The following is a 25,104-nucleotide window of genomic DNA, read 5'->3' on the forward strand; positions in this document are numbered from 1 at the left end:
ACCAAGGTACATAAGTGATCTACTTGTGCCATACTGTCCCGCTAGGGCACTTAGATCTTCTACTCACTTGCTCTTCGGTGTTGCTAAATCAAAGGGTGATCGGGCATTTTCTGGGGCTGGTCCCAAGCTTTGGAATGGTCTTCCCTTTCATGTACGGTCTGCTCCTTCATTGGACTGTTTTAAATCTACTCTTAAATCGTATTTTATTCATTAGCGTTTGGAAACTTAAAGGCGGGGAGTCCGATTTCTCTTAGCCGTTGTTGATGTTCATATCACCAAAACAAACACACCCCTACCCCCATCTTTCGCTTTCGTCAGCGCTCGGCTAATGTCTGTCCTGTGCACTGTGCACCTTACTGCTGATTGGCTACAAGGTTGTTTTGGTACTCGGCCCGACTCAATTGTCTAAAGCGTAATTCGGAAATCGGTTACCCCGCCTTTAATTGTTATTTTAAGTGAGTGCATCTGTTTTGTACTCTGTACAGCATTTTGGATCCATTTATATTGTGTTTACATGTGCTTTATAAATAAATATTGTTGTTGTTTATTGTGTTAGTTCCTGCATTTTTTCGAGTTACTATTACATTTACATTTACATTTAGTCATTTAGCAGACGCTTTTATCCAAAGCGACTTACAGATGAGGGAAACAACGGAAGCAATTGGAACAACATAAGGACAACAAAAAGCATAGGTGCAATAAAAGAATGAAAAAAAAAGAATGACTGCAAAATATACCACAAGAAAGGACCAACAAATATTAATCATAGATAAACAAATATCAACAGATCAACAAATATTAATAATAAATATCATTCGCATCATTCACATACACATAGATGGTTTCTTCTAACCTAAAGGGACACTAAAAGCCCCCCAACATCTCTTTCGGCCACAACTAGCATAAGGTTGAGTAAATTAAAAGCTAATTTTTATTTCGGCATTAACTTCAACAACAGGTATTGGCTTTTCAAGTTCATGAACAAATGTTTAACACGGAAATCTACAGAGGAAAGCCCTAAAAGAAAACACAAACCAAAAACGGTGCTAGCAGGTACGGAGCACAGAACACACAGTTTGCGTAAAGTTAAGCAGATCAGTCTGCAGCGTTACACCCGCACTTTGCAGTCAAGCAGTGCAGACACTTACATAAATCATCCATAAGAGCAGCATTACACAAATTTAAACAGTTAATCTCAGAAACTCCATTTTTAAAACTTGGAACGGGGAATGATAAAAGAAATGCAAGTGCCAGAGCACTGCCGGCCCATGATTATGATTCATCACAAAACTAACAGCACTTTGTGTCTGAGGGATACACGTGTATGTGTGTGGGAAGGTGGAGCTGGGCTTGAGTAATTACTCTAGTTGACATTCTTCACATGACTAATGAGACAATCTCAGGCCACCGCAACCAGTCCATTTGTCACCTGAAGCTATACGACGCCACGGAACGCAAACTCCTGGCAGCGCTGCTAAGGTCACGCTTAACGCCGACTCGCTAGCACCTGATTAATTCCCATGTAAACGCATGGAAATAAAATTCGATTGATCATTTCCAATTAAGCGAGATCTCTGGGATGAAGAGGCAGCCAAGGTTGCAGCACCTTCTGTAGAGCTCATTAATTACAGCACACCATGTAAGGAGCTCTTAAGATCTTATAACAGGCACGATGTCAGGAATCAATAGGAACGTTGCAGGAAATTTTAAATGTATCAATAGGACCAGTGGACCAGCACCAACCTTCATAGGAATTACAGAAACTAATTCCTGACATCAAGAATCAAGTTCATTCACTGGCTGACATAGAGTGGCGTGTGAATTCTTTAAATACGTTAAGCTATTTCATTAAGTACATTAAATAAGCAACAAATCAACTCAACAATTTAATCATCAAGTTAAGTATACTTAATAAATGAATTTTAAAATATCCCATTACTCAAATATATTGAGGGAACTGGGTTACTCAATCAACTAAGTACAGTCAACTTTTATTGTCACCGCAAGTTTGACATCAGCAATGCACACCACCACCATTGGTCCTCACATATCTCATTCTGATCATAAATGGCCTAATCATAATTTGACAAGTTTGAATGCCTGAAAGAAAAAACGTTACTTGAACAAATTATGAGCCAACCAAATGAAAAAACTGCAGTGTTATTATTTACTTTAGGAAACAGAAGTAAATGTGCTAGTAAAATAGTACTTAAATTTAAGTAGACTTGTTTATATTAGGTAGACTGGTTTATAATAAAATAGTTGTACGTTATGCCTTACTTTAAAGAGTACATAACATGAGATCATGAAAATGACATTTCATGCAGTGTGCAGTGTGTAATGTTGCCGTGTTTGAAAGTAAGCAGTCGGACAAGTTGTAAATCCGAAGGTGAATGAATAACAAAGTTATTGGCTTGGAAAAAAGGGAGTCGACTCTGAATCACGCGAACGAGTCGTCCCTAGTCCGATTCGCGAACCGCCGCGGATTTATGTCACTACATATAGTCCCCGCCTACGTTTTGCTAGGACTGCCCACGAAAACTTCACTCTTCTCCCCCAAACACTGTAGCTCGTGAGCCTCATTCACAGTAGACCAATCACAGCAGACTAGACCATCTGACCAATCACGTCAGACTAGGCTAGCGGAAAGGAGGGGATTAGACGGATCAATCAAGGAACGAATCATTTGAGAGTCAGTCAGTAAGTAATGTAAGAATAACTGCCTATTATTACGATTACAATAATAGTGTTTTTACACCTTCAATGTACATAAAATTGTTGTTGGACACTCCATAACCCAAAGTAGGACCTTAAAAATCCCTAGTTATGTACTCTTTAATGCATTTTTTGAGTAAGTTTGAAACACTGTAGAATATAGGTTTTGTACTGTAGAATATGAGTAAAGTGTATAGTATGCTTAAAGTCACCATGCAATCAAACAGGGAAATTCTAAGTGTTTTACACAGTGTTGCAGTGATAATTATAAATGGTTTATCCGTGCACACCATTATTTTTTCAAAATTCATCTGCACTTTAAACAAATCTTTAAACAAAAACGTTAAGCTCCTCTCCCTCTCTCAACAACGACTCTTCACCACATGACGTCAGCAACAAAAAAGAGGTAGGACTATACTGACTGTCCAATGGCCAGGCATTTTTTGCCCTTCCCTCCAGGCCCAACTTACAACAAACCAATCAAAAAGGGAAGGGCAAAATAAAGCCCCGCCCTACATTTTTTCTAATTTCAGAAGCTGTTTCACTCGGATACACGTCACGATACGAAAAAAATGTCAAAAGCAACTTCCGTTTCATGATGACTAAGTCATTTTTATGTGGGCAAATATATTCCTATTCTACAGTAAAAAACAGATAACACCAAATTGAATTTGGAAAAAAATAAAACAGATTCCATACGGCCCTAATTGGTCTGTCCCTCACACATTATATAAATAAGAGCAGCATACAGTTTCTTGCTTTACGAGGTCTATCTGAATCTTCATGATCACTGGCAGACGTTGACGCCACCACTCCATCAAAAGACTCCTCAAACTGTCACTGCTTTAATATTCATGATGGATCTTTGACGCTCCTATAAACAGTGCTCAGATGCGTTTGAGACGATAAAAGCGCATTCATTAATGCATGCAGCAGCCGTGGCAGCTATAGAGATAATTACAGTCGCAGTGCCATTTTCCCAAACTGCATTCAGTTTCTACTGTTTGCCCACTACTGGCCACCTGTTGCTGTTAATGAGTGTAGTGGGGTGTGAATGAGAACAGCTCCCAGCTGTAGCACCGGGTTCATGAACTAACACAGTCAAACTGGATATAATTGACATTGGTGGCACTGGGCACGGTTAGACCGGGCTCCTACCGCTTAGCTGCCATTGACTTAATGACCGAGGCAGAGGGGCGCTCACATCGCTAACACAGGCTCTCGGGAGGTCTTCTGCAGCCAGGGCAGCCATGGCAACAGCTGAGCCTCACCTCCTAACTTACACAAACATTGCCCATACACGCCCACACATGTGCACGAAAACTGGGCATGGGAGGTTAACAAGGCACAATCAGATGCTAGCACGAGAGACGAGGGGACTCGCTTCACAAGTCAAGCCATACCTGCAGGTACAAAATTGAAGTTTGCGAAAGAATACTTAGACCTGCACTTTTGGGCAATTCCATAGAAATGTCAACCTGAAAAAAAAAGTAAAACGTTTTTTACCGTAGGTCAGATGTCAATATTAGGTGGATTAAATAACCATATTTTTAAAGCATTTTTGTGTTTTTAAAGCATAGTTTTCCATAGTTAGGTAAGTGAATTCTCACATCCATAACAGAATTTTCACATCCGTAACGATCCATATTCTTCATAAATGAGCACATCAAAATTTAAATACATAACTATTTTGTGTTCTATGAAGAGATTTTGAAGAAAGTTGGTAACCGAACAGCGACGTCACTGTTAAGTTTCACAACATTCTTCAAAATGTCTTCTTTTGTGTCCTGCAGAGGAAAGAAAGTCATACAGGTTTGAAATCACAAAAGGGTGAGTAAATGATAATAGAATATTCATACTTGGGCGAACTATCCCTTTAAGTGCAGGCTAGAAACTATCAAGTTTAAATTTTGCATTGTGCGCTCGACATTACCATGTTGAACACCACAAGGCACAGAAACAGATATCATTTACAAGTTCAACACTGTTTTACAATTCATTTGAAAATTAACACAATAAGCCTTTTATCAGTGTTAACACATTTTGACAACGTTTATTATTTTATCTCAAGTATGAAAGAAAGAATAGAAGAGAAACAAGCATAACAGTCAACGAGGAACATGAGACTCTTTGTTTTGGTTGAATCAGTCTCGCTATGAAAGGACTTGGAAAGCGTTTGAGTTTAAATCAAAGACAGACTACAAAAATGTTTTGTTCAATAGGGTATCTATCCTGAATTAATGATAACAGTGAGATGTCCCAGGAAAATAAGGGCTGTGCAGCGAAGCAGTTGTCCTGAGTTAGAGACATATACCTCATGCAGAGACAGATAAAAACAACTCTCACGATCTGGAATGAAATAAGTCGTCACTGCGTGTTTGTTCGAGATCCAACGCGCTATACTAAGAGAACGTAAATGAATCATCTTTATTTTCCAGCCCGCTCTCTGCAGAAGCACACCAGTGTGTAAGAGAAACACTGTCAAAGAACAAGGCAGGGCTATGCTTTCTTCTCGTAATACTTTAAAAGATACACACTACCCAACAGTAACATTATCTCACAGGGATTGATAATACGTTCTGTTACTGTATGTCTGACCCAGGCACAAATGAGAAGAAAGAGCAATTCAATGTCTTTGTGGTAATGTTCTGTCATTCATACTAGCTCTTTTGTCTTTCAATAACCAAAGTTTATGATGTTTGATGTGCTAAAGAGCTTTGCGATGACAGATTGGGTAACAACACACACACAGAGATGTTCACGCTACAGAATGTTACATACCTCATTGTCAGTCTAATTTTAGGGGGGAGAAAACACTGAAATATTTACATACTTTTCCCAAACAGCAAGGGGAAAACACCGTTATAAATATTGAACAGGCAAATTTGATTGACATTAAAGGAGACATCAGATGAAAACCCCACTTTTTAAGTGCTATAATCGGGTCCCCGGTGCATCTAGCAACACCGAAAACGTGAAAAATAAGAACCCAGTAAGTTTGTTTTGGTTTGCCTTTCCCTGCAAGCATGTGAGAAATCGAGCCGTTCAGATTTCGCTCCGATTGTGACGTCCAAAGCGGATTTTATGATAATGTTACCGCTCCTTAATCTACACAGTTCCACCCACCGCGCTCCGCCATTGTTGTTTTCACAAGCGACAGCGGTGTACGTGACGCCATGGCTAAAGTTCGTGGACAACATGCAATGTAGTCGTTGCACAGAGTCCAAACCTAGGAAGAGACAGGAGTGGATTTATTTTTTTTTTAGTGGAAATCCCTCAGAAACCATAAGTAAAAACCTGCTTGTTTGCGCGAATCACTTCAAACCGGAGTTCTTTATCAACCTGGGACAGTACAAGCAGGATTAGCTTCAAAGTTGTTTCTCAAGAGGGATCGAGACCAACTGAACGAGACAAAACTGCCGATGTAAGTAATATTTATCAACAGTCTGAATTGACGTAAATGTACCGTATATATAGGAGGATAACGTTAGCATATGATAGTGAAGGGAGCTAAGTCATTCATGGGCTAAATAGAACATTCAAAGCCAGTGTTAAACTTACTGTATATAAGTGCAGATGGACACTTGGAGTTTAGCTGTATGTATGTTAATACTTTATGTGCGTTAATATGTTTAGCTGCGGCAAGCTGTTTGTTTTGCTAATGAACAGGGGCGAACACTGCAGTTAGCTTAGTTTTAAACGTCTCAAATCATTCGTGCTTAGGCTGAAAAATCTGTCACAGCAAACTAGCTCTCATGTTGTGTGTGTAACGTTATAACTTGTCAATGACAAGCGCTAAAATCCATGTGATTCCGCTGAGATCTGCAGTGGATTCCGTGGATTTTAGGTAAGCATACACGCACAACTTCAGCGCTGTTTGCGGTGACTGATTTTTTTGTCTCCGGACGAATGATTTGAGACGTTTAAGATGAAACTAACCACAGAGGAATTCAGGAAATATCATTTAACTAAATCATTGCCGTGGCAGTACTACACGTGTGTTATGTTGACAAGCTGGACGAAAGGGGGGTGGGGTTCGCTGTAACTCATTATCATTTAAAGAGACATGCACCAAAACGGGTTGCTGTGAGCATAGAGCTGTTTTTGACGAGGCAAGAAGGGTTTTGTTTACACAGCCATTTAGTGTTTTTAAGCAAAATATGTTCCAGACATTTCATGAAGACCAAAATAAATCATACCAACTTGTTGAAAGTGCTCGTCTGAGGAGACCTTTAATCCATCTGTCCTACAGTATGAGAAGAAAATGTTTAAAGAAATTCAAAGTGGAAAAATAAATAGTTCTTCAGAGCTGCGGGGCATGCTGAGCTTTATTAATAATCTTGAAAGTTTTCAAGGATAATTGCATTAATAAACAGTTTTTTTTCAACAGTGCGATGGCCTTAAAGATTCATCTTCTTGTCTTCCGCAGGTACAGAGAGAGTCGAGAGGAGATATGAAATGTGTAATACTATGAATCTGCTGGTATGCCATGAATACAGGCAGAATCCTTCCAGAATCCTCTGAGGAAAAAAATCCTTCAGTCCATGTCTAAGTCAAGGTTTAGCTCGGTGCTCAGGTTGAGGTAGAATAATGCATAGATAACTAGCAGGAAGATCAGAACAGTCACAATGATCAATAAGGTGTCCTGAAATGAAAGAAAAAAGAATGGTTACATTTTATGATATTTCTGAATACGTGTAATAAAAGGAGCAATGTGGAGATTTTAGTGACATCTAGCAGTGAGGTTGTGAATTGCAACCATCGGCTCACTCCACTCCTCGCCTGCCCTTTAGAAGCACTACGGTGGCTGACACAGAACTAAGATGTCGTCATGTTTTCGCTTCTTTGCCGAAGGAGATAACGTATTTACGAAACGCGCTCTGTAGAGCAGTTTGTCCGTTTAGGGCTACTGTAGAAACAACATGATGAATGTAAGGGGACTTGCGGTGTATGTAGATAGAAATAGCTCATTCTAAGGTAATAAAAACTTAACAGTTCGTTATGTTATGTCTTTATACACCTCTGAAGACATGTACATTATATTGCATTTCAGTCAATAGATCCTCCAAAAAACACACCGGACCTTTAAGTAAGAACTAATGTAAACGACCGACGTCACAAAAAAGATTACCATATATACACATGTTCAAACCACTTTATTCTCCTTCTTACTTCAAACAAGACTAATTCGCATTCCAACATGGATGTGTAATGCACACCAGGAATATTCAGCATTTAGTATCTGTATATATTGGGGTCTTTATATTTCCGCTGGCAGGGTTTGGCAGACACAGCCGACTCAGAGAAAGTTAATCTCCCAGAAATGTCTTTGTTCTAATTAAGAGTTGTTTGGAGCTTAATGGTCGAGCTGAATTGATGATGGCTGAAGGATCGGCGTTCAAGCATGAATTAGAATTAAAACAGTCATTTATTACCTTTTGTGCTAAATTACAAATTCTCATCAACCTCGGTTTCATTAACAGCACTCTTGTATTTAACAAAGCAATTGTTCCTCATCTCGATAATGCGTTATCAAACTTTCTAATCAAAACTTGCATACTTTCAAGACTTTTTGCATGTAGAAGTTGTCTTTTTAAATCATGAATTACAATTAGATTAAAATTGCTAGTAAAGACGGTTTAATTGGACGCATGCACCTTGCACGGTCTGTGTTTGGTTATAATATAACCGTCTATTTTTTATTTACTTTATATAAATATTAATTATATTAATAATTGATTGTACATTAATTGTATTAAATTTAATTAAAACCACTCAACAGTTATTGATTCTTTGCGGAGGTCTACCGGTTTGGGCCACATAACGTTTGTTTATATTTTTTCCTGCTGAAACCGTCTATAGTTTTGCAGCTGTTATCACTCTAATTTTTTTTCCAAAAACAAGCTGACTGTACTGTACGTAATCCACTTATTACATAGCCAACGGGACACAAAGCATTGATTTGAATAAAAAAATGCATTTGTTGTTGTATTATGTGATACATTTACAGTACATAGCACCGGTAAAGCAGCTCAGATCAGTGGTCTGATAACACTGAATCCCTGAATGTGTGATGGTTACTGAGGAATATCAGTTCTCTGGATGCCTTGACTGACCAGTCAGAATCTAATCCTGAAAGCCCTGTATTATTTTTTCATATTTGCTAAGAAACTCATATAAAAGGGAATGATTCAGGCAGGATCTGTAATAAAGCAGAGCTTACATCTTTTAAACAAAACCTTAACTCCTTAATACGCCGAACAACGTGATGAATAGAAATGATTTTGCTCAGGGTCTTTATTGACGCTGTTGTTGTTTGATCGCTAATCCACATCATCATGTATTCTCATCTGGTCGTCTTAAAGTGTTTTCTTCAAAGCGAGAAGACTGAAATGACAGAGAACCACGCAGAAATACAGTGAAAGAGAAAAGAATACTCTATAATACACCCCCCAACCTTGTGTTCATACACACACATACACAAATAACACAGCATGCAAATCCACCCAGACTGAGATAAGACACCCACACAGGAGACTGATAATAATTCTACCAGATAAATTGTAAAGGGCTATTAAAAGCCGCCACAACGTCCACGACTATCTGTGTACAAGCCACGGCGGCAGTCATCAGTGTGCATGTCCTCATTAGCATCGCTGCCCGCTGCATTTATCTTGTTCCAACCAGACACCAAATAGCTTAAGCCTCTCTTAATTGGAAAACTTTTACATTTCATGCACTTTAGTTTCATATATTACCACAGGCTCGCTTTCTTTATTCAACCGCCATGTGTCATTACATCCCAGGGACGTTTGTCATGTTTCATGTATTTTGGCAAGCGCTTGCGAATTTTCAGGTACGAGCCGAACATCCTGTTTGCTGTACTGCTGACTGCCCTTTTGAAAAACTGAAACCAAATGGAATGTTTTGCCAGTAAAAATACAAATATATTGTTAATTTGACGAAGAATCGTGGCTGTCAATAATTAAAGGGATGATTCGCCCCAAAATGAAATTCTTTCATCGTTTTCCAAAACTGTATGACTTTGTTTCTTCTGCACAGCACAGAGGGTGATGTTTTAAAGAATGTTGGTAACCAAATAACATTGACTTCCGTTGTACGGGCACAAAACCACGGAGACATTTCTCAAAATATCTTTTGTATTCTTTTGAAAGTGTCATATACAGGTTTTGAATAAAATATATTATTAAAATAATAAATGAGGACGGTGTTTCATTTTTCATTTTTAGGTGAACTGTCCCCTTTATTATTGTCAAGGCAAAGGAGATTGTATATAAACTACTGTATTTTATCGCTGTGTGTGTGGGACCAGAGACAAATAGTCTATAGTGAATTTAATAGTGATATATATTTAAAGCAATCCCCTAGTTTATCTTCTCCCCTATAGGCCCTTTTCACAATGACGTCACTTAACTTCTGCCTTTTTGCAAAGCAGTGTATCATAACATCCGTACGTATCATAACATCCGGAAGATACGTGAAGTCATGTGAAAAGGGCGTATTGTCGCTGCATCACACTGCTGCTCATTTGCATAAAACTTTTTCTCGACCTTGTTGCATCACCAGACATCTGTGAGTGTAACCCTTAAAAAGATACAAAACTTGTACTTCAAACAAAAAACAATCATTTGCCAGAATGTCTTCTTAATACTCTGAGTAAAAAGTAAGAGAAGCATGTAAGAGAAGAGAAGGGACCTTGTTGTCTTGAGGAAGCTAATAATTCAACGGCCAACGCTTCAGTCTCCCACATTCCGATGGAAAATGTTGGAATATTCCCAATAGCTTCATGCGGCTCTCAGCAGCAGCTGCGACATGCCGGGAAAGAGTTCCCATTCATCTGGCAACCGGCCACTGTCTCTTATACACACATCACAAGCGTCCCTGTATAAATTCTCACGGTCTTTTGGTTTCACTGAATTCACTGGTATTTTAGTTCATAACGTTGGCTCCTCGCAGACGCGGTCAGGTGCGCCAACGTCAGTGTCCAACAGAAACAGCTGAAAAGGGATTTTTCTTTCGTGTTAAGTGGACGTGTAGTTATCTCGGTGAGATCCAGGTGTGCCGGAGCACCTCACACTTCCATGGTGGTATCTTTGTGGGAGAGGAAGGGTGTGTGTGAGGCATTAAAATGAGAGTTTAACTCGTATGCAGTCTGTCAACAGTCGCAAAACACAAACGTGTGAATGGGACTTCTACTGTAAACACAGTTTACATAAAGGAAATGACTTTGTTTTGCAGACACACGCATACATGTAAGATTTATTTAGTTCGGCAAAAATACAGCTGCGGAAAAAAACTACAATACTAACAATATTTCTCGAAATAAAAATATTGTTTCTATTTGCATTTATTTGCAGAAAATGAAAACTGGAGAAACCTTTTTTCAGACCTCAAATACTGCAAAGAAAACAAGTTCCTATTCACTTACAAGCAATACAGCAGTAATATTTGTACGTCTATTTAGGAAAAGTTAAAACATGACTTTTTATGTGATGACCTTGATTTTTATCACAGTTTCCATGTGTCTTGTCATGCTGTCAGTCTTTCACATTGCTGTTGGATGACTTCATATCACTCCTGAGGTTTGATTTTGTTGAAATTCAACAGACACTGGACTGGAACGACCACAATACATCTATCAAAGCTGAATAATTCATTCTAATTCTAATTTAAGTCTCTTATTTTTTCCCACGGCTGTATATGTCAAATACAGTTAAAATGTCCTGTGTCAGACTGTACTTTGGTACAGCGATGGTATCAGCTGGTAATACCATAGTACTTTAGTATATGGTACTAAATAATTATATATTCATGCAGCAAGCTGTTTATATATTGGAAATCAAGAGAGAATTATGCTTTTTCTGGAAGAAACTATTTAACATAGTTTAGATTGACTGACTTGATAGTTCATTTAATATCAGATTCACGATCATTTTAAATTTAGAGAGAGAATCCATGTGAACCGATGCTTAATAGATCTCTTCATTAATTTTGAACGCATAATCTCACAGAATCACGCAAGTTATTTTCTCAAACCAGTATGTCTAAAAAACACAGTAATACCATGGTACTTATTTGAAACGGTAGCTAAAACTCAATGTACATTATTTATAATTATGCAATGGAATGCACTGAAGAGTGAAACGGTTCAAGTTGGCAGCGGTGGCTTTCAATATTCAGCTCCAGGGGTAGAAAGTTGGCATCGTTTTTCCAGGCCAGCCGCACACGCAGCTGAGGCCTCCAGCATCTCTGCTTCGTGCCAGGTGATGCCATCCGCTCAGCCGTGCACCAGGGAGCCGAGCGGTACCCACAGCAGGTGGTCAGCCGGCCGCAGCCTCCCCAGCATCCCGGCAAACCAACTGGCTGCCGCGTGGAAGACAGCAGACTGCGCAGGTTGCCAACCTGCCAAGGTCTGCCGCACGGGCCCTGGGACAGCCCAAATCTCAGCTTCGACCTGCTCTCTGGAGCATGTGCACGTACAGAACTCGCAGATGGGACCAGAATGCGGCTCAAAACTATGTAAAAAGAGAGGGTTGTTTGTTTAAGTGGGTTGAGTGAAGGATGGTCATACCTGCCAAAGCATACCAGGCGAGAGAAAATGACCTGTGGAAAAACAAGTGGTCTGAGTGGATTCCTCGGACCCAAAAGGAAGCCGGAGAGACAAACCGCAGAGAAACTAAGAGCGAAACTCAAGTGTGCAGCTCAGAGACCATGACTCACAAAACAAACCAGAACAACTTGAGCCAAGTCGATGACTGAATCTTCATCTGTACGCAATGAACTAAATTGCTGACAGAAAGAACGGACATAGCTTACAGCAATAAACAAATATTTTAACCTATGAGCTCATGAGCTCAAACATACCTGTGAAAAGACAACTGGCACTGAATGTCCCAAGACAAGTCAGTCATTTGAAAAAAAAAAATCATTTCCTCAAACGTAAGCCTCCGTAATTGGATAAAAGACTAATGAGACTTAGAATTGTAATGATGGCTTGGCTTTCTAACAATAAAGATTTAGCTGTTAAGACCAGCTAATCTTCAGCATTCACATTGGCTTCCTTCATACCAAACTAAACCCAACACAAACAAGTATAAAGTTTTAAGAAACTTGTATTCAGCTCTGTGCGTCTGTGCCAGTGTTTCTGCACCGTCTATTTCACTGTGAAAATATCGCAGTACATGAATTATTCATTTGTTTTGGATGGTAGTTGTCAGGTCCGTGACCTCACGTCTTAGCACTGCTGCTGGTGTATTGAGTTCAGCACCCAATATGGAGTTTTGGACTTGGAGAGAAGTGATAAAACATCATATTGTACAAGTTCTTGTGCCAAAAAAATCCCCAAAAGACAACATGCGCGCTCACTGCCACGCTCTGAATCTTTAGCAATTTTACCACTATTTCTATAAAGGGAACTTTAGAGAAAATTATTGCGCAATAAAAGACATTAACTGGTAACTAATTATCTGTACAAGTACATTTACATAGCAAGAAATGCACCTTTTTAAACGATCCATATATTTACTTTTTTTGGAGAAAAAGGGGGTGCTGTTTGCCTGTACTGTTAAAGGACGTTCACATTATGGGTGATAACAATAACTATAAAGTTATAAAAATAGCTAATGAAACAGAGGAATGATATCGTTGGGATCCATCTGATAAACGATAAAGCATACTGCCAACAAGTCTCTGGCACTGATCCGATTCCTAGAAATTGTTTGGCTCTCGCTGATGTCCTCTTTCAAAATGTCCAGGTTGCCTTGAAACTGATACTGACTCGTACACAAGAACGAATCATGTTTTTCTTAAATAGATGAGAAGGCAGTAATGGCATCACTCAGTGAACAGACTCATCTCATCTTTGAAGAATTTGTAATCAGAAGCGTCTGGTTTTCCTTTGTTTGCGAAGCATGAAGTAAACGCAGGTCATCTACATCTTTGTGACTGTATCACTGTAGCGCATGAAGTTTAGAATTAACATCACATTAAAGTGGACCGGTGTAATGTCCAGAGGTGCGCTGTGGATTTCCAACACAAGAAGAAATCCTTGCGAAACGTAATGCGGCACAATAATCGTCCTACTTCGATTATTTTGTTTTCACAATTGTTGGAAGCCAAAACTGAAATTGTGAGGACATCTTGGTTCTGTGTCAGCCACCGTAGTGATTTGAAAGGGAGGGGTGGAGTGAGCCATTGGTTGCAATTCGCAACCTCACCACTAGATGATGCTAAAATCTCCAAATCGCTCCTTTTAGGGCTGCAATCAATAACAGTTATGGCTGGTTGCTAAGTGATCGCTTGCTGACCCAAGTACCATCCCCAAGCCTCTATGATATTCTGGTCCCTATAAATGGCTCAAATCCCTCATTGAACTCAAGTCAGACCATTTAAGAAGTAATAGCACACCACACACAAACCATCACAAACGTTGTAGGAAATGTTATGTGCCCAAGATTAATATTTAGCACTTACATAGACTAAGTATAAGCATATGCGAACAACACTAATAAATGGAAATCACACAAAGAGTAAGAATAAAGGAGTTGTTTATCACTCAAATTCTTGATTATTATTCTGGAGTGACAGCTATGAAAAACAGAGAGAAAGCAGCAGAGATGGAGAGCCGTTCCTCTGAGAGTCAAACAGCACTTCTCTGCCTCATCAATATGGAGACTGCTTGAGTTGCTCTCAGGTTGGAGAGGTGTGATGAATAATGTGCGTGTGTGGTTTGGCAGATGGGGGAGAGAGGGATCGGTTGGGATTGGGGAAAATAATGAGAATGAAAGACAGCCATCTCACCCTGATTCCCGGGGCACTTCTCTTCGCCTCTGCCTTCAGCCGAGTGGCTCGCAGCGCTGGCTTGGTTTTCTTGTTATCCTGTTTTCCTGAGAGAGAAAGAGGCACGAGGGTCATTTCTGCCATGTGACACTTTGAGTTACATTTGCATTTTGATTTTATTTTATACTTGACTAATGTTTAAATATAGAGAATGAAATGCATTTGCGATTGTCTTCGTCAATGTTTTATTAGGAATCATTAAACTAATGGATTTTGTTTAAACATTCTTAGTTGGCCTCAATGTATTTGCCTGTTTTAACCTTTGTTAACAGGACTTAATGTGAGGCTGTTAACCTTCGGTAGTACTTTTAACGACACAAATTAGAAATTAATTTATGCAATGCTGTTAGTCTGAGTGTATTTTAAATGTACAAAGACACAGTCACAAATATTTACAGTCCTCCCACTCATATCACATACTTTACTACCTACCATGCAATTATAAACACTATGTATTGTGTGCAAATACAAATATATTTGCAGAAATATAAATATATATAAAAATATAACAGCGCACACTGCACAGAAACTGTATCCCACAATGCAATGCACAAGACATGACATTTCATTTCATTTCGAAATTGAGAAAAAGGATAGTTCAACCTAAAATAAAAATTCTGTCGTTATTTATTCACCCTCATGTTTAAAACCTGCACATGACTCATTTTTCAGTGTAACACAAAATAATATATTCTGAGAAATGTTGCTGTGGTTTCATACGATAGAAATGTCCATACGTCAATGAATAAGTCAATGGAGGCCGATGTTGTTTGCTTACCAACATTCTTCAAAATATCTTCTTTTGTGTTCTGCAGAAGAAAAAAGTCATACAGGTTTGGAACGACATGAGGGTGTACATTTTTAACTTCCAGATGCTGTGTTTTGTTAGCAGTCCCTTTAAGCCTTAATGCCACATTTATTATAAAACAATACAGTGTTTCCCCTAGGTTTACGGCTTGGGGGGGACTGCGATCTCTATTTTTTTGCGGCGGAGATCCGGACAATACTTTTTTTAATAAATAATGTTAAATCAATCAATCTAATGTTTTATCAGGCCATTTACTTTATATTCTGATAGCCACAGTCTGTATGAAACATATAGAAGGTCTGGTAACTGAGAAAATGTGTTGTAGGCTCTGGTGCTGAAGCGAAGTCCTAGTGGTCTATTTTAATATTTAAAAAAACTACTGACAACAAACTGTAACAACTGAAATAAATATATCATGAGCAGGAGTACTTGCGAAGTTACTAACAGCCTTTCCATGCCATTCATACTAGAACTGATTCTAAATATTCTTTCCAATTAAAACATGATTCACAATGAAATGCTCTTAACATGATGATTATTTATGCTATTAATATCATAAATGCTATATGTAGATACAAGACGAAATGTCTTATAATCTGTCACAAACCTAAACTGACTGACATCTAAAAATACTTTATTAACGCTGCATTTTCGTTTACTTAAGCGTTACAGAGAACGTGTTCATTTATTTACCTGCTCTTGGTGTCTGCAGGTCTTTATATGCGACACGTCTTTGGCGGGAGAAGCAGCGCTCACAGAGCGGAAAGGGTTCAAATGAAGCGCGTTTGGTGCTAAATAAAGATATTAGAGGATAGCGGCAAAATATAATCAACATAAATGTCGATACAGAGATCAGAGGAGAATTGTAAAGGCGCGACCACGTAGAAACAGAAATGACATGCCGCCATGTAAATAAGATAAATAACATAATGCTATTTAGTTTGTTTAGTATGAGAACAAGGTATAAACCTGTTATATACGAAAGGTAATCTTAAGTGACTTCTCTTGTGATCTAACGCTACGTAAACAATTTAATTAACTTGACCTTCAAGGGGGGCGGGAGGTGCCGTTGGGGGGGCGGGGTGCCCCCCCTAAGGTGATGGTAGGGGAAACACTGCAATATACTTTTATGTATACTAGACAGTATACTCTACATTGCAGAATACACAGCACGCAGCAAGCAAAACATTAGTGTTTCATCCCAAACACAGCCATTAGCCATTGTCAACACAAATACAAAACTGTGACCGCATCAGTGCACCTGAGCGGCAGTTATCAGCGCTCTATTCTCACTGCACTAAACCTACCAGGTAAAGCAGCCACCTGGACTTTTGCAAGGTGTGTGTGAGGGGTGTAGAGTCACTAATCACAAACAAATAGACAAAGGAAGAAACGGGAGAAAGTAAAAAGGCAACAGCTTGGTGGGCAATAGCGGGGGATGCGCTCAATGGCTACAGCAGATCTGGGTCAGACTTAAGGTCTCTGTGAGGGCTGTTGACACACATGGACCGTTTCAAGTGCAACTCTTGCCTCATTAAGACTTATTTACATGGAGTGGGGGAAAGATAGAGTGTCCTTATCCATCTTTACCGGCAGGGCAGGAGACTCTCAAATGCCTGAGCTAGACACTGACCCTTCCCTGGGGACACACAGGTCTCCCTGGCCTTATGGTGCACCTTCTGTGGGAGCGAATTGGGTCTGCAAGAGGCCATTATCAGAGGAAAATGTCCTGCTATTCTGTGTTGAGTTAATGTTTGACTGTTACACAAGTAACACTGTGATTTTTTTTATTCATTTAAAGGAGCAATGTGGAGAAAACTGTTCACTTACATTTTCACTTCTTTGCCGAAGGAGATAACGTATTTACAAAACACACTCTGTAGAGAAGTTTGTCCGTTTAGGGCTACTGTAGAAACAACATGGTTAATTTCTATGTAAGCGGACCCGAGGTGTAAATAAACAGCTCATTCTAAGATAATAAAAACATAACGCTTCATTATGTTAGGTCTTTATACACCATACAGACATAGTTATGTATACTATATTGCATTTCTGTCAGTAGATCCTTTTAAATAATACACACTGGAATAATGCGAAGTATTGCTTGAAATTTATATTGTGTTTTTTGTGAATTAAACATTTTCAATCTACTCTGTAACAACAACAGGTTGACAAATGATTGAGATCAGTTGATTGGGGAAAAAATACATGAATAATATACATCAAAAATCATCCAAATGAATAACTAACTAAACGATTTTTAGGGACAGTTCTGACCAAAGATGATGTCTAACTTTGGACAATTGGCATCTTTTTTATTCAAATATATTATTAAAAAAAGTATTAGAAATTTGAATTCATAGCAATAAAATACACACAACAAGTGCAAAGTTTTTAAAGACATATATAGCTAAGCACAAGGGCAACAAAGTATTACTACATTGTAGAGAAAATACTGTAAAAAATAATACTGTACTGTAGAAAATAATTTCTGACAGCTGGTGCTCCAATTAAAATACCGTAAAACAAATACTGAGATTTTTCTCTTGTAAATTTGCAGTCTTTTTGTCTAATTTTACGTTTTTGCTGTATTTCAAAAATAAAAAATCCTGTAAAAATAAATGAAATTTTCCGGCAGCTAGGGCTCTAGTGTCATGAACGTGGAGGTGAGACACGGACAGAGGACCCAAGTGCGGACAGTGGGTAAGGGGTTAACAAACAAACTTTAATTATAACTACAAAACATGAAACAAAAACCCACATGGGGGTAACATAATAAAACAAGGGGATAACACGACATGACAAGACAGGACTAAGACTAACTACACTGGAGCTAACAATAACGAGGACTACAATGAACTGAACTAAACTAGACTAGACTAGGCTAGACTAGACTAGACTAGACTAGACTAGACACGTAACAGGAACTCACCAGACGAATGACACACACAATCAACCAGCGCAGGACAGAGAACAAAGGGGCATTAAATAAGGGACCAAATCAAGAGGGGACAGGTGCGGGGCATGAACTAATAACGAGCACTAACGAGGAAACAAGAGGGCAGGAACAATGACCTGACCTGGAGAGAGCATGTGGAAGGCCAAGTGGGCCAAAATGCTTCTCTCCACATTAAACGAGAGGTTCTGCCATGGCTCTGCCACAAGATCAAGAAAAGCAAGACAAGATGGGGCAGAACCATGACATCTAGTAAAATACCATTAAATAACAGTTTTTGTGACGTTAAAATACATGCTTTTCTTGAGAATTTGCAGTCTTTTTCTGTAATCTACAGTTTTCAAAAATATGTTTTTACAGTATATACAAGGGGATCAGCAAATATTAAAAGATGAATTTGCTGTCAATGTTTCCTTTATATCCTGCAAGCTTTTTTTCTATGCATTATTTGTATATTTGTATAAAACACATCATCTCTGATATGCTGTACTTTGTAGTTTGCTTAAACAATTTTGCCCAATGAACACCCAAAATTTTGTTTAGTTTACCTCATATTTTGATGGTTAACTGGAACCTAAGGGGGCATTTAAACCAAATATTGTACATATATATACCCCCTGAACATCACTTTTGGACACTTTATATGGCCCATCCCTATTTGCATGTTTTACTCAAACATCTAGATGCTTATTTGTTTTTTCTATTCATTTTTCTAACTGTGAAATATTTAATCATAATAGAAGTTGCCGTGGCATAACATTTGAGTAATTTCCAGTCTTGTAAGTTGTCCATTACCGTGGGAACCCTTTTACTGATGGATGAACAGAAAACTACAACATATTATCAAAGTCTCTTCCTCCCTCTCTTTCTCGAAGTCTACAGAATTATACGCCTGCACCTGCAGAGATTTTACACGGTGTGAAAAGCAAAACCCATTTTGTTCCAAGCCAACTGGGACAGATTAGGTGCGCGTCTTATTTTTCTTGAAACTTCCTGTTGTGGTGTAAATACTCACAACAAACAGACTCAGCCATCTGTTCCAAATGAATAGTTAATTGTAATCATGTCAGAGTTGGAAATAAATTGTTTATATAGCGAGACTTTGCGGCCCTGCCAGCACGGCGCATCACGCGCCATCGAGTTCGATGAGGCGTTTCTCTCTGCGTGAGCGCACGCCGCGGACGACTCGCCGGCCTTCTTGGCTTCGCTGTCTCACCATGGCTGGGTTCAAATTGGCAGGCAATACAGAGCGGGGCTTTGAATGCACATTCGATCATTAATCACCATTCAACTGAATCGTCACAGTGTGCAACCCCCCCGACTTATTTACCAAGAGCGGAGCTGAGACTCTCTAATACAATGTGTCGCTGTCTCCTGTGGACTTGAGCGGTATGACCCCTCCACGCAAACTGTGCTGTCAGATGTTGACAAGAAAGTGACAGGATTCAACCCATGGGGTCAGGGGCGCCTTTCAAAGCGGGCACAGCTGATTTCACTTCAAAAGCCGTGATTCCTCATGCGCAAACAGATTCCTCAGCCTGGATCCTTTCTGCCGTCATGTAGCTAATTCACAAATTGCGTTTCATTGCAGGAGAAAACAGGGTTTTTCGAGAGGGCAAAAAGCTTCTTGCAGTTATTTGCATTGTAGTGATTGCAGGGAAGGTTTCAATGAATTAAGTGCCAATCTTTAAAAATATAAGTAGACCAAAACTGAAAAACAAAAATTAAAAAAGCAAGGAGCTTTTCACAGGTCCAAATTTTTGGCAGAAATAATTTTAAAATGAAACAAAGCCTATTTCACACAGTCTGAGATGATACATCTATCACATTTCTATTCAGAGGTTATGCCAATTTGTTAAGTGAGCGGGTGCCAAACAATTAATTCAGGTGTCTTCATCAGTGAAAGACAACATGTTGGCATCAAATCAATGTGAATTAATATGGCATGAAAAATGCAATTAATTAAAAAAACTATAAAAAGCTGTCAAAAAGGTCTGATAAACCCCACAGCAAAATCGCCAGTGTTAAAAAAGGTCAAATTAACTCTCACAGTGTATATATAATCCACACTTGGATAGTGTGGATTATATATACACTATGAGTGTTACTTTGACATTTTTTTAACACTCTGGATTTTGCTGTGCACTGTCAAAACAAATGAACGGAATATTTGTTATACTGAATAGCCTACTGAATTCTTAGCCTGTCAACAGCAAAAAAACAGAAACACAAAGTAAAGGAATTTATTTACATTTCTGCATTAGGCAGATTCATTCACACAATTTTTGAAACCTCGTATCTCCATATTTCGTGATTTTTATTTTTCCCCAAAAAGTAAAAGTAGGGCTGTCAACCGATTAGTTGCGATTAATCACGTTCAGAATAAAAGTTTGTGTTTACATAATATATACTATGCATATTAATTTTGTATTTATAAACCCAAAAACATACACATATATGTCTATATATTTAGGAAATATTTTGATGTATTTGTTTATATTTACCATTAATCGAAATTAAATATAAACATTTACTATTTATATATTTTTTAAATAAAGGCATGTATATTTTTTCAAACAATACCCAATCCTACAGTACACAGACATATATTATATAAACACAAACTTTTATTCTGAATGCGATTAATCACGATGAATCGTTTGACAGAGATTCCTGCGATAAGCAATTTGTTTGTCCATACCGAATGCGAAAAAGGGGTGGGAAGTGACAATCAATCACAAAACACAGCCAATGAGAACGATTAATATTCATGAGGTGCAGAACTTACATCGAATGAGATGTTGTGTGGGCGGAGCTGTCAGCCGCGACGTCGCAGAAATAGAAACCGTTTTGAAATTAGAAATGGCCGTTGCTCGTCGCGCAGGGCTGTCTCGGCTGGTTAGGACAAAACCTCTGATTAACATGGAAAAAAGACCTTTTATCACGTGTCGCATCGCGTTTGGTTAGGACACGGTCTGATAATCCAACAGTTTCACTCAGGTACCACCACCAGAAAATGACAAACATTCTGCATTAGCACAAAACAACGGCATGCCATTTAGTTCCATGAGATTTTTGTGAACAGGCCTTTGTGTGAATCTAGTCAAAAACAACTTGGCACCATATAAAACAGAAAAGCACTTTACCACAGCTTTTGTTGGTACACATGAGGAGGGGTAGGGCTGGGCGATTTTTAAGATATATCGATATATTTTTTTAATGCGATGCGGGATTAGACAATATCGTTAATATCGATATGGGGTGTGTTCGATTTGAAGCGGCTCTGTGGTGTCTGACATGCGCAGTGCCCATGCGCAGAGTGAGCAGAGCACTCTCGCTCTGCGCGCGAACCTCTACAAGTTTGCTTATGACATGGAGGAAGCCGCAGTTCTTCTGTTTTGTAAAAAGAAAAACAATGGTTCAGTTATTTGGAAATGGTTCGGATTTAAAAGATCTGATGAGCAGCAACAACAAGCGATCTGTAAACAATGCCATAAAACGGTTATGTCAAAAGGTGGAAGCACAACAAATCTCTTCCACCACCTGCAAAAATGACGCGGCACAAAATGAAATGTGATTGGTTGCTTTACTGTCAGTCATATGGCCTCTTGGGCGGGCCTTGGCCAAAGAAAGCGGTGATAAGGTCTGGCTACGCAGACTACATTGGAAGCTTCTTTTACCCGCAGCGTGCCTTACGAAAAAAAAGTTATTATAATTTTTGTTTACCATCTACATGTTTTAAACAAGTGGTGTGCAGCTGTATGTTTTCAAATAGAGAAAAAAACCATGTCACTGAATATCTTTTCACAAGCCATTTTAATGAAGGTGATTGTGACATCTCACATGAGGCTTTGACTTGCAAGTAAACATTTATTCCACTTTGTAGAAAATATCGATATACATATCGGATATCGCCTTTCATCAAAAAATACAGAGATATGAATTTTGGTCAATATTGCCCAGCCCTAGGGGCAGCAACCCTTTCACACAGTCAGTGGTAAGTGTTGAACAACAGCTTAAAACAGTGCGATGTGTGATTGTGATGCAAAGGTTAGAGTCCTGCCGGCGGGGATCACCGGATCCCTGTATGTTTCGAAAGGCCCGTGTCAGTCCGCTGTTTCTAAAAGGATCTGTAATAACACCAGGCGGTGATGCCAAGCTTGCTCTCAACACGTGACATTCAGAACAAACATCACACCACAGACCTTGAAGCAGAGATATCAAAACCATACACAGATACACAAATCCACCGAGTGCACATTCACACAAAATGACCGTGACAAACAGAGAGAGTTAATAGGCAGGGATGTGTGTGAGTGTTTGCTCATGCGAATAATTGCCGGACAAAAGGAGAGAGGATGGTGTGAATGATCTTGATTCGAGGGGGGATGACCACACAGACCTGAGGAACCCTTCTGCTTCTTGACAGCTCTCTGCAGTCCATTATAGACTTTAATAACAGTATTTAAACTGTGTCTACTGCAGCCCTACAAGGTATTTGACATCACAAAAGCTTTCATCCTTCATAAAAAAAACCGCAAGACATGTCAAGATAAAAATTACCTTTCCATTACGATGTGAAATTACGATGTGTATTCTCCCTTTGTGCTCCGTTATGCTATTTTCAGGTGCATTCTTTTTTGTTAAACAGCGATTCTTGGAAATAGACTGATCTGGACTTCTTTTCAAAGCAAAGTGGAGGAAAAATGTTGTGTGGAGAGGAATCAATTGTCCAGAACCTGCTGTTATGTCTTTGAATTGATGAGACGCGAAAGAAAGGAAACTAAATGGAATATGTCTGAGATCCGCAGGCTCCTGCGGGAGTTCGGCTTGTTATGTTGCCATCACAGTCATGCAGCACAGGGACAATAAAGCAGGGTGACGGAGCAACGCAAGCTTAATAGTGCTACTAAAGAGTGTGATATGAACTCACATAAAATCATGCAAGGCATGCCGTATGAGACAGGTTCTTTCTGCGGAGAGACGATATCGGCCCTGTAGCCAATAGAATCATGAATGAATTTATGCCAATGGAAAGAAAAAAAGAGAAGTCATTTTAGTGCCATGACAAAAACAAATCACTACGCCCTTAGCAAGGGGGTGAAAGAATTCAATAAAGACAATGAAACTGATGAAGCCACAAAATGTAAGATACGCCCTCAGGACAAAAGAGCTCTTGCTTTTTGCCTCTCCCAGGACACTGAATAACAACAAAAAAACACAATAGCACAGTTTAACAATTTATAATCTGTAAGATAATGGCCTCCAAAGAGAAAAGGTTAAGATAGTAGTAATTTGATCTAACATAATAATCTTTAAAATCTTTTAAAAGATTTTTGTAACTAATACGAATATTAAAAATGATCACCTTTAAGAATGTGATGGTATCTATTTTTACATGACGATCATTACTATGACTATAGGCCCTTTTCACAATGACGTCACTTCACTTCCGCCTTTTCGCAAAGCAGTGTATCATAACATCCGTCTTGCAACAAACAAGAAGAAGAAGAAGAAGAAGAACTTCCGTTTTGCCGTCGCACTTGAATTTAACAACAGTGAGAAAAAAAAACTGACAGAACACTTATTCAAGTACTTAACCTAGCACCTTCGCCAATACAAAAAGAAAACAAAACACTTATCTTCATAATCAAACAGGTACTGTTCAACGAAGAATTTGTATCCTTTCTCTAGCTTTGATCTTGTCGTTAGCAAAAATTTGTCTGCAAGACGTTGTACATCATCTAGCCGTATTTGTGGCAGATGTGCAAGCCACTTGGTAAACTCCATTCTGAGGCGCTAGCGGAAGTAACTTCTTCATCTTGAGTTTTACTGGCGGTTGGCTAATCAGTTTATAGGTGCATTACTGCCACCTTATGAACTGGAGTGCTAGCGGAAGTAACGATACACTGCTTCGCGGCAGAACGGAAGATGCGTGACGTCATGTGAAAAGGGCGTATTATTTACAATATACAGAACTATTATGGTATTATGTTGCTTTTGATATTTAAATATATTTGCTGTAGTCAATAGCAACACTTCACTCATATTCAACTGGCACCATGTAGCTTTTCAGTTATGATTTTCATCAAAAAAGTTTTAAGCATTCTGTGATTTCCGAGAAAAGTAGACAATAATGCTAATATGTCATCTAGAATTATTTAGGGCATATTTAAAGTCCCAGTGAAATAATAAATTACAATGGCTACTTGTTCATGAAATATTGCAGTGTTTATTGTAAACAGTTTATCAATGTGGGTCATTCTCTTTTTAAAATTCGTGTGCCCTCATAATCTTTAGTTAAAATCTGAAAACCTGTAATGACTATCCATCTTAAATGATGTACAGTATGTTAGACGGCTTGGGCGGAGCATCCGTTAACTCCTCCTCTTCAACTGTCAGTATGCTGCCAGTTCCATTTCAAAATTCAACGGCTGTTTTTATACATCCAATCAAATCGCAGAGAAAGATGAAAGCCATGGCCACTATTTTTCTCATTAGAAATTCCATTTCACTCGGAATTGCGTCAAAATATGGAAGTAAAAACTATCGCAACTTCCGGTTCACGGGGACTTTAACAATATTGGTAACAATATTGTGACCAATAGCATACAGTTTTGTGCAATAACAATTTTGTGCAAATCAATTATCACTGTTATAATCTGTATTATTGAATACCGGCACAAGTCAAATAACATCAGTTTCCATTGTCTTATATATTTTTCTCTGAAGCTGCAATCCAGAACTTTTAAAAAAATAAGAAATA

At 38.8% G+C, this 25,104-nt stretch overlaps 1 protein-coding gene across 1 annotated transcript in view; it reads right to left on the reverse strand.

The window, feature by feature from the left end:
• Positions 1-4,604: 4,604 nt before the first annotated feature.
• Positions 4,605-25,104, reverse strand: part of triqk (triple QxxK/R motif containing) — a 31,123-nt gene continuing 10,623 nt past the window's right edge. Inside the window, exons 3-4 of the mRNA XM_057355352.1 lie at positions 14,536-14,621; positions 4,605-7,360 (exon numbers count right to left, since the gene is read on the reverse strand). Of these exons, the coding sequence (XP_057211335.1) occupies positions 7,253-7,360; positions 14,536-14,621 (194 nt within the window). The 3' untranslated portion in view covers positions 4,605-7,252. The remainder of the gene's footprint in view (positions 7,361-14,535; positions 14,622-25,104) is intronic.

The sequence above is a fragment of the Triplophysa rosa genome, linkage group LG16, assembly GCF_024868665.1.
Source record: "Triplophysa rosa linkage group LG16, Trosa_1v2, whole genome shotgun sequence".
Taxonomy (NCBI): Eukaryota; Metazoa; Chordata; class Actinopteri; order Cypriniformes; family Nemacheilidae; genus Triplophysa; species Triplophysa rosa.